At 30.3% G+C, this 10750-nt stretch overlaps 1 protein-coding gene across 3 annotated transcripts; it reads left to right on the forward strand.

Moving 5' to 3' along the window:
• Positions 1 to 6305, forward strand: LOC106680941 (probable isoaspartyl peptidase/L-asparaginase GA20639). 3 transcript variants are annotated; one of them, XM_014421002.3, is made up of 7 exons: positions 1 to 619; positions 1325 to 1547; positions 3681 to 3758; positions 3848 to 4082; positions 4284 to 4414; positions 5113 to 5223; positions 5850 to 6305. In XM_014421002.3, the coding sequence occupies exons 2-7, from the start codon at positions 1358 to 1360 to the stop codon at positions 6050 to 6052; spliced, it is 948 nt and encodes a 315-aa protein (XP_014276488.1). In that variant the 5' UTR covers positions 1 to 619; positions 1325 to 1357; the 3' UTR covers positions 6053 to 6305. The 3 variants fall into 3 exon arrangements, with proteins under 3 accessions (XP_014276488.1, XP_066907692.1, XP_014276472.1); XM_067051591.1 differs by lacking the exon at positions 1 to 619 and adding an exon at positions 701 to 718; XM_014420986.3 differs by lacking the exon at positions 1 to 619 and adding an exon at positions 1018 to 1244.
• Positions 6306 to 10750: the final 4445 nt, after the last annotated feature.

The raw sequence follows: 10750 nt of genomic DNA on the forward strand, positions 1-10750 counted from the left end.
CAAAAACTTTTTTTAATTGTTTAACGTCAAAATATATATAAAAGTAATTTTAATTACATAAATTGAATACAGATGATAAATCATCTACTTCAGGGATTATTTAATCTTAATGTAGAGATTACAATTGTTTTTTAGTTATTACTAAATATCTAATTGTATAATCATTAATTTGTCATACATTATTCCCTTACCACTTTTCTATCATAAATTTAATATTCCAACAAGCTAGAAAACGTTCTAGTAATTTTGCAGGTCTCAATACAAATCTGTATTTTGTCTGATAATCGGAAGGGAGGGTATCATTTGAAGAAGAGTAATATACAACATACTTCATGGCTCCTCTAAATAAATTGAGTATTTTCTATACTTTTTTTGCATTCAATGATTTTCATCTAATGTTTGCAAGCTTTAGATATTTTAACCCAGGAAGGAATCGTTAAAGTTTTTTTGCACTGTGTTTTTCACTGTGAAGATGATTTATGTGGAATGAAAAATGTGATTTAAATAATCTTATTAAATTGTAAAGAGTAGTTCAAGGCATTTATCTTATCAAGAACGTCTTTTATCTGTACCAAATATTTAGATAGTTAGGATTTGTGTGACAGGACTCCTGGTGCATGTAAGTCTTGATTTTTATTTCCTTTGCATGTAATTTGCCAAAAATAACTTTATAGATTATTTCGATATTGTTTTATTGATGGAACTTTTTTACATAAAAGTAAATAAATGTATATTTCTCTTTATTTTATTAATTAATTATAAAAATAGTTCAATTATAATATTCTACTAATTCACTTCAAAATATGAGTTAATTGTATATTATTGTTTCCTAAGTATCACATTATATCCTTTATTCACTATCTTTAAGCTGACTACAAAAACTGAAATTTGAAAAAAAATGTAATATCTCAGTATTAGAATTTGTTTGAGGGATCATCATTGCATATAATAGAAGCTTTTTAATATGATGTTAATTGAAATAATAAAAAATACATGGTTTTATTTGTGATTTTTTTAAAAGTATTTAACTTTAACCAAAATTGCATTTAACTTGAAATCATTTTTCTCAGTTTAGTTACAATGTGTCTTGGTTCCTGCCTGCAGAATATGATACATCTATAGATTGTGTTCCCCTCCTCTTTTGAGGTTAATGTATCTATTCTTTTCAAGTCATTGACCTTATATAAATATTTCTTGTGGTTTGATACTCACATCAAGTTAAGATGTATCTACAGGCTCTTGTGGTGGTTATATTTATTTAATAATGACATGTTTTTGTTTTCTTTATATTTAATAATATTGAATTTTTTTTTTTTACATTTAGATAATTGCATATTTTGCAACATACAGTAGGTCAATGGTACGGCCAGTTCTTGTGGTCCATGGTGGAGCTGGAGATATTCCAGACTCAAGGAAACAAGGCAAATTTGATGGAGTTAAGAAAGCAGCCAGAGAAGGCCACCGAGTGTTAAATGAAACTGGAAATGTTCTTGATGCGATTGAAGCAGCTGTTCGCATTATGGAAGACGATACAAATTTCAATGCAGGTTCTCACTCATATTTATTTTATTTTGGAAGTTTCAATTATTTTTTTAATTTTGGTGGTGTTATATGACCTGTTTTCTCTCATTACTCCTACTAAACATCTACAATTTAAAGTATTCTTTTTTTTTCTTTATTTATTCTGGGACTAGCCCCTTTAGAATAATATTTCAAGCATTCACAAAAGGCATTAGAGCCTTAGAGTATGATAAAAATAAAAAAATATATATATGAACTTATAGAATATGAATATAACTAAAATAATAATTTAGAGAAGAAGAAATAGACGAATAAACACCAATGTGTAACAGAATATGTAAAATGAAAAAAGAAAAGAAAACAGAAAAAACAAAACCATATGTTATCTCATCAATCATAGTGTGACTAACTTTTAATAATAGAAATGAAAAAGAATAAAACACAGATGAAATAAAATAATTAACAAAAAGGAAAAATCAATGTCTTTATACAAATTTTCCAGTATTAAAGAAAATAAAAAACATCGAAGATAGAAGAATAATTAAAAAATAATAATAAGTAAATAAGGGGATAAAAAAAAATTAAATCCTCTAACAAATTGTAAATCTTAAGTTATAAAGAATAAATGATTGTATGTGCATCCAGATTCTATATAGATATTTAAAACAACCAACAGTATTTATGTTACATTGCATCCGTCTTTTTGTCAATTTACAAGTTTGTTTGATAAAAATACGGATATACAATTTTGATTGTTATTCTTTGGGAATTAGATGGTAATAGGTGATTAAAGATGCAGGATTTGAAAGTTGGAAGAGTATTAGAGCAAAAAAGGAAGGAGGGAATAGAATTCCATTCGGAAGAGGAATGGATAAGGAAATATCTGCCACAGTCAACGGTTCGATGGGCAGTTACATATAAGTCTGAAGGCTGTTATATCACCATCATACTTTAAATCGTTTCATTTTTATTGTAAGTTCAAGTTTTTTAAAATTTATTGATAAGCATTGTATATAATTTTCCTACATAAACATATTTGAATTAATTAATTCAGGTTGGATATCATAAAGGAGTCTAATTTTATTAGCTTATATTTAATAAATTAAGAAACAACTTTAATAACTTTTTAGTATCCATCAATATAGCCATCTGTATTGTCTTTAACATTAAATTAAAGAAAATAATTGTTGTACAGATATAATGTATAATTACCCAATTATTTGGTTGTCATGAAAATTAATGGAAGCAACCTCATATATTAATTCTATCTTCTGTTATTAGGATAGTCTTTTATTTTGATTGTATATTCATTGACTGGGTTTTAAAAAAAATTGTTATAGTATATACTATATAGTGTAACCTGTTCAAGCGGGCTCTTGATACCGACTAACCTCTACTATTGATGATTCTAATGAGGTCCCAGCACATCTGCATTGAAATACCTCCGTTACTGAGAGTTTTTAAACCTTTGTAATTGAGATTTGATTTCTAAAATTTTTTCAATGTTTATCTCTATAGTTGGGACTTTGTGGATCAATAGCCTATATAAGTAAAACAATTTATCAGGTTTTGATTCATTTGTTTACAAACATTTCAATTTCTTCTCCATATGCTTTATTTTTTTAGTAATTTCCAAAATTTTGAGGAAGAAAAAGAGCCTGTGAAGATACTTCTTCAAAGTTTTACTTACTTAAAGTTAAACTTACTTTAAGAGTTTTAATGCTTGACACAAGTAAAGCATTAGAAACTCACACAAATGTTTTGAGATGTCAAATATTGATAATCCTGGCAAATTTGATCAGATTTACGCCATCGAGAAACACATTAAAGCTAGGAGCACTGAAATCTAAACCAATTTTTTTTAAGCGATTAGTTTTGTTTTCTTTTCAAAAATAAAATTACTTACTTATAAAAACATAAAATATGCATTTTTTATCAACATATTTACCTCCATGAATGAAAAATGGTACATTTTGATCTCTATGAGTGAAACCCTCTGTAAATAAGACAACTGTCATTTTAAACCTGCCTCTTTGGAAAGCTGGGTAAATGAAAAGCCTATTTTAGTGATATAAAATTTAAATAATTTTGTAGAACCATTATTATTAACAATTAATTGTTATATTTATTTAATTACTAGTAATGTTTATATTTTGTAGGTAAAGGCTCTGTTTTAAACTTGGCAGGGCAGGTAGAAATGGAAGCACTAATTGTTGAAGGAAAGAAATTTTCTGCAGGTGAATCTTAAAGTTGTTGCCTTGTATTTGTTTTTATTATAATAAAAATGTTGTAAAGCAGTTGAGCTAGAATAAATTTTAATTTTTAGGTAGCGTTACATTGGTGAAGAATATCGCTAATCCTATTTCTCTTGCTAGAATGGTCATGGAAAAAACTCCTCATACCATATTAGGAGGCGAGGGAGTAGAAGAATTTATTGTCAAAATGTGTGTTCCCAGGGTACCTGACGACTATCTCATTACGGAAGATGCTAGAAAAGCTTTAGAAGAATTTAAAAACAGGTCACTCGTGGATAGCAAACCTTCCCTCACTGAAATTGGAGAGTATGTTTTATGAATAAGTATTATTCTATCATTTATGAAGATTTGTGACCTTTTTCCATCAAAATTACCTCATTTTTTATGACTCAATCAATAAACACATTTTAAAAAAATGTTTTAATAGTCTGATTAAATTTTTCATCTTAAGTATGTTTTTATTTATGTTTAAAATATATATAAATCAAAAGTTTTAATTTTTTTTAGCCGAACTCCGGGTGGTGTAGGCACTGTAGGTTGTGTCGCTGTAGATTCAACAGGTCATGTTGCTTCTGCAACCTCTACGGGAGGAATCACAGGAAAATATAAAGGAAGAATTGGAGATACACCACTTCCAGGTTTATAAATAATGATTAATTTATTCAATTCATTTTATAATTTGATTTGACCCTACCTAACAACCCAACGAATGTTTAGTATTCATAATAATTTTATTTGAATGTTATTATTGAAGTTAAATGATGAAGGTTTCAAAATTCCTTGAACTCACCCCATAAATTTTCTACTTGGTACAAAACAAATTTATTCTTAATTACTATATTAACTGCTGGCCACGAGATGGTATGGTATGGTTCTTGCATGGGATACAAATTTGTAATTTCATTGTACAGCCTTATTCTCTAATTGTTTACATATTTCATTACTACTTTACAAGTATGGCAAGTAAAAACCTAGGAGATAACTCATAGTAAGGGTTCAAGAAAAGAACATAAACTGTGTTCGCTTTGTTGGCAGTCAACAGGTCAATTATAGATAGAAAGAATGAATAATAAATACTGTTTTTGAAGTTACAGTTTTAAAGCTGGTGTGTAATTTTATTATAACTGCTAAATAAAGTAATAAAATTAAATATATCATATTTCTATGACTACTTCCATATTATATTGGCTACTCAAATGTCTATATGACTCGCCATTTTTATTTAATTGACTTTAATCTTATGTTTACTTAAATAACACTTTACAATATTGCAGAACTAACATTTTATCTGATTTAAAGTTTATATATCATCTAACTTGCTTCCTCTGCATTCTAGGGTGTGGTGGGTACAGTGATGATGAAGTTGGAAGTGTTTCTACTACTGGCCATGGAGAATCAATATTGAAATACAATTTGGCTCATCGAATCTTGACATTAATGCAACAAGGTGTGATATTTTCTGAACTAAGGGTTGTCCTTAAATAACTAAAGGTTTTGTTTTGTAATCTGACCAAACTAGAAAAGAAAATTCTATTTTTAATACAATTTAGTCAATAAAAGTAGGCTTAATTATAATCAATTGACTTCCACCTTGTCTGTTAGAAATTAATATGTCAATAATTTTTTTTCTCATTACAAAGTCCTGTTATTTAATGAATTATTATTCACTTAATGGCAGATCTGGATGGTTGGGAGAGAATTAAGTCTCCAAGCAAGAGATCCCCTTGCTTTTTATTAAATTAATTAACACATTTTGTGCCAATTATTTTTATGGAAGCTTTTAGACTTTTCAACCTTGCTAACTTTCATCTGGTGTTTAGCAACTGTTGTCCTGCCTACTACTAATATCTTACCCAATTATAAAATGATTAATTACTTTTCAAAAGTAATATTAAACAAGGACAAATAACAGTTAAAAATATAAAGGATGGGACCGATAAAAATCTGGAATCGCGCATCAAGGTCTTTAAAATAAGATATTATGGTGTTGTTAATCATGTAATGGCCATTCCTGTTTACTTACAAGTTGTAAAATATATTTTTAATTTATTAAATTGGTTGTGTTTTGATTAGGGGAATCTGCTCAAAATGCCACAGTTGCGGCTTGTGAAGCTATGACTAAAAGAGTTGGAAAAACTGCTGGTGCCATAACTGTGAGTAATAAAGGTGAGGTTGGAATAGGATTCACTTCTAAGAGAATGGCCTGGGCTTATCAACTTGGGGATGAAATGCATTATGGCATTGAACAAGGCGAACACCTCATTGAAAAAATCTAATATTAATCAGATTTTTACTTTATTGTATAACTGAATTCTAATAATAATTACTGCCAAATGGAGTTTTCAAAATAAATATTTCCTACAATTTATGATCCTGAAAAAAAAAAAATTAATTACAATAAGTTTTTGATTTATACTGTAATGAATAAATCTTAGTAAATAATTACTAGCAATATATATCTTGTGATAATAATAATAATTTTTATCGTTCCATATAATCATAATTGAAATTAAATATGGTTTTATTAAATATTGTTTTATTCAACTTACCCAATTAGTTCATTATATTTTTTAAAATTTTATGCAGTTCTTGTTTCTAGCACATTTATTTGATTATTCCAGACCCACTGGTTAAGTTCTATTTATATTATTCTATTTTATCTGCTAAAGCAGATATCTTGGTATTACAAGAATATAATAGGCGATTACCCAGTAGAGTTCAGAAGAGGAAAGAGCATGCTAGACCAGATCTTTATCCTAAAACAGATACTCGAATAACGATGAGAAGTAGATCAGGATGTGCATGCCTTATTTTTTTATTCCGAAGCAGCTGATGATTCCGTTGACAAACACTCTTTGGAAGATCATAGCTGTGCTGAGGATATCTGGGAAGTTGGTAAGACTCACAAAAGCGTATACCAATGATCCTAAATCCAGAGTCTTGATACAAGGAGAAGTATATGAAGCATTTAAAATCAGAACAGATCTGAAACAAAGAGATGGACTCTCAACCAATGCTGTTTAGCTAAGCCCTAGAAAAAGTGATTAGAAGAACATCACGCGAGAAAATGGTAGGGTGCACATTGGAATGAAACATAAAATCCTAGTCTATGCGCACGGACGACATTGCGGTCCTAAGAAGTATCCAAGATGACATAGAAAGACTTACAAAGAGTTTATTAAGAGAAGTAGAGGAAATCTACTTGCAAGTAAATGAAGCTAAAACATAATGTGTGATTGTAAGCCTAAAAATTCACCATAACGACATGGTCTGCGCGGACGGCAAATCGTTTCCGAAAAAACAGTTTCAAATACCTCGGCTCTGACAGCCCTACAGTATACTTTAATAATGTTGCTCTTACCCCTGTAGAACAAACCCACTACCTTGGACAAACTACTAACTTGGAATCCTGACACAAGACTGAAAATAGAGGAAACTGCACGTCGATTTCGACTATTACAGCACTTACTCGACAAACGGTCTGAACTTCCAATTCATTACAAAAGACTGATCTGCATGACAAAAATAAGGCCTATCTGGACATATGTTGAGCTTTAGGGCTCCACTAAACCTTCGAATTCCTCTCATATTCAATCCTTGCAATCTAAAATCCTTCGTAAAATCCTTAATGATCTTTGTCACTGTCAGAAATAAAATCATCCATAAAGACCTTAATGTGGCTTATAACCGATCTAGCCCGAACCAGATATTACTCCTATTATAAACTCCCTAGCCACTCAAACCCATTAGTTTCTAACATTACTTCCTCTTTCATTCCTGACAATCCTCCGAGGCGTCTGAAAAGAAGATGGCCTCCAGACCTTATATTGTAAAAATGTTTTTACAGTGCTACCAATGGGTAGTTTCTCTACATGCCTGTATCATACCATTATGATCTCACTTTAAATTTACTTGTTGTATTTTATGTACACTTGTAAATATCAATAAATAAATTTAAAAAAAAAATACCTCGGCTCCACAATAACTTCAATAAATGATCAACGGACTGAGATAGACCAGCGTATAACAAGCGCCAACTTTTCTCTGTCAAGAATACTAAAATCCCTAAAAATCCGAAACTCAAGGTGTAAAGTGGCATAATGAAGCCAGCTCTGATAGACGGTTGAGAGACCTGGGCTCTAACAAGTACCCTAGAAAGCAAAATCTAGAAATTTGATCTGAAAGTTCTGCGTACAATTATAGGAGCGATTTGGGATCAGAGCCTTAGCACATGGAGAGGGAGAACTAACAGTGAACTGCTTGCAGAGACTGGTCCGTCAATATCGATGATAGGAAGGTAAGGAAAATAAGATGTGCGGAGCATGTGGCTCGAAGCAATCCATCAGGACGCCTCTACACAGCAATGAATACCAGTATAGTTGGCGAGAGGCCACTTGGGAGGCCAAAAACCAGATGGGTAGACAGAACCAGTAAAAATTTGAGAAAACACTGGGAACTGGCAAGCAATAGCCCAAGACATGCAGACCTGGAGAATGATGGTTTAGGCCTCCAAAGATATTTTAAAATATTGATAAACGTATAACTTTTTACCCATGCATCTTCTGTTTTTAATTATAATAAAATTTATTCCTGGAGTTCCACAATAAACGATAATGAACGAGGAGAAGATGGTTGGGGGCGCGGTCAAAGAGACACACAAATAAGTTGTATTAACCTATACTGGCACAATAAAATAGGTTAATACAACTTATTTGTGTTTCTCTTTGACCACACCCCCAACCATCTTCTCCTCGTACGTCATCCACGGTCAACTATCTCTCATAATTAATTAATTAATAAGAAATAAACATTCTGAGGTAGTTCTATTTGTCTTAAAAAGTGAAGAGAAGTGAATAAAGCAGTAAAATTGAAATCACTAATTTAAATTGAGTACAAACGTAAACAACTCAACTGGGGATTGACAGAGAGGAGACATTCGGTGCGGACTCATCTGAGCACGGGTTCACTTTGATGTACCGACAAACTTAATCATCTGCAAAACAGGAGTTCAGGGGTGCTTCTGACGTGCTTAATCTGGACCTTTCTTCAAGTTTATTCTTAACCAATTTCTATTCCTAAACCTAAAAATTTGTAACAAATTAAACACCTTTTGTGATAAGATAAGATCTGAAGAAATACTATTTACTTTTTATTTGTGTCAATATTTATGTTCATGGATATAGGTATACACTTATTGTATCATTTATTTTAATTTATTAGAGGAAGGTAAGGCAGCCTCGGATATTGAAATTAAATTGTAAACAGATGCAATTCAGTTGCTGCGCCCAGTTAATAATAATAGTATTACAAGAACCCAAGAGGAGAAAAAATTCAGTTATTTCACCCCAATTTTTCTGCCAAGTATAGGTAGGGGGAATAAAAAATGGCGGTTGTTTAAAAACCTTTAAAAACATTTGTTTTTCTTTCAGAGCTCCATATCTTTAAAATGATCAACAACACTAAAACATCTAATAGAACATCATTTAAAGAAGAGTAAATTTACTAAATATGAGCTCTAATAGAGCTATTTACCTTTAATAGTTCTCAAGATACAGCTTTTTAAAAAGCAACACTTCATAAAAAATCAGTAATTAGAGAATTTATTTTGAGAAATCTTTACCTCAAAAACCTAGTGGTCGAAACACTTAATAAAATAAATAAATATCTCAAAAACCATCAGACGTACAAATTAACACTCAAGCTATTTTAATGTACTATACCGTAGTTTATTACGCATGTCTTCATTGGAGTAGTATTTTTCATGATATTCGATAAAATGTTGATTTATAGCAGTTCGGGCAAACATTTTGAACGAAATAATATATCTCAGGAACCGTAAGACGTACAGATGTCTGCCAGCACTCACATTAAAGCTAGTTAAATGTACTATGAAGTAGCTTATAACCTTTATCTATGTAGGAGTAGTGGTTTTTATGATATTTGACAAAATAAGTTCACAAAATTATGATTTCTAGTTGTTCGGACAGACTTTTTGGATTGATGAAAAATATCTCATGAAGTATTAAGACTTGGAGAAGTCTGCCAACACACAAATTAAAGCTAGTTTAATGTACAGTAAAGTAGTTTATGACACATATCTTCGTAGGGGGTGTAGTTTTCATTATATTTGCAAAAATAAATTGATTTGGACAAAATTTCAGGTGCAAAATCATATTCATATTCAAATATTTGCCTATATCACTGCCTTTTTTTTTACCACGGCTCTTGTATTATAAGTTGTACGTTTTATTCCCTTCAAAAATAAATTTCCTGTCAAACTTTCTTAGAATGAATAAGTATGGTTATTTGTTTATGGTTATAATTTGTGCAATATTTATTATATTTTATGTTTTTTTATGGTGTTTATTTAATTTCTTGTACGCTTTAAAAATTCTTGGTATGACTTGCTAACGATCGGGTACTCCTGAATATGTTAATATTGGGTACCCTCAGACATTTTCATTTTAGGATTTTGCATCACTGCAAATTCAAGAAAATACAAGTATTGAGCAACGAGGCATTTAAAGTGTTTAATAATTAAACCATAAATAAAGTGTTTACAATGTTAAAAATCTTAAACAAAGTATAGTATTTTTGTAAACGTCTAGGATATTAAAATTCTACAAAAACACTATGGATAGGGCTACTTTTTTAAAAATTTGTATTTGCAGTGAATACATCGTATAACATGTATTGAATACTATGTATTCGCTATATATAAAGTAGTTAGAAGAACTACAGAAAAGCAAAGGTAATAAAAATGATCGGAAAAAAGAAAAATTGATGTAAAGAAATAAAAAAGTTATTAAAAACAAAGTAAATCAAATTAAAGTCTCTTCGAAAAGATCGAGAGGCCGAATATATGGTATGTTGAGAAACATTCGAAGAAAACTGGTTCCAATGCTATGAATGCTTAGATTGGGCCCAAAAAAATAGTATTTATAAGTAAACGTCAGATCATTAATAATATATGT

Source organism: Halyomorpha halys, unplaced genomic scaffold (genome assembly GCF_000696795.3).
Source record: "Halyomorpha halys isolate HHAL.00 unplaced genomic scaffold, Hhal_1.1 Scaffold18.1, whole genome shotgun sequence".
NCBI classification, from domain to species: Eukaryota; Metazoa; Arthropoda; class Insecta; order Hemiptera; family Pentatomidae; genus Halyomorpha; species Halyomorpha halys.

Excerpts from the sequence above, each read along its gene's own strand:
- LOC106680941 (XM_014420986.3), top strand. The coding sequence starts at position 1,224 with ATGTATCTACAGGCTCTTGTG. Across the intron at positions 1,245-1,324 it reads TGTATCTACAGGCTCTTGTG|ATAATTGCATATTTTGCAAC; the intron begins GTGGTTATATTT and ends TTTTACATTTAG. Across the intron at positions 3,759-3,847 it reads AGGAAAGAAATTTTCTGCAG|GTAGCGTTACATTGGTGAAG; the intron begins GTGAATCTTAAA and ends TTTAATTTTTAG.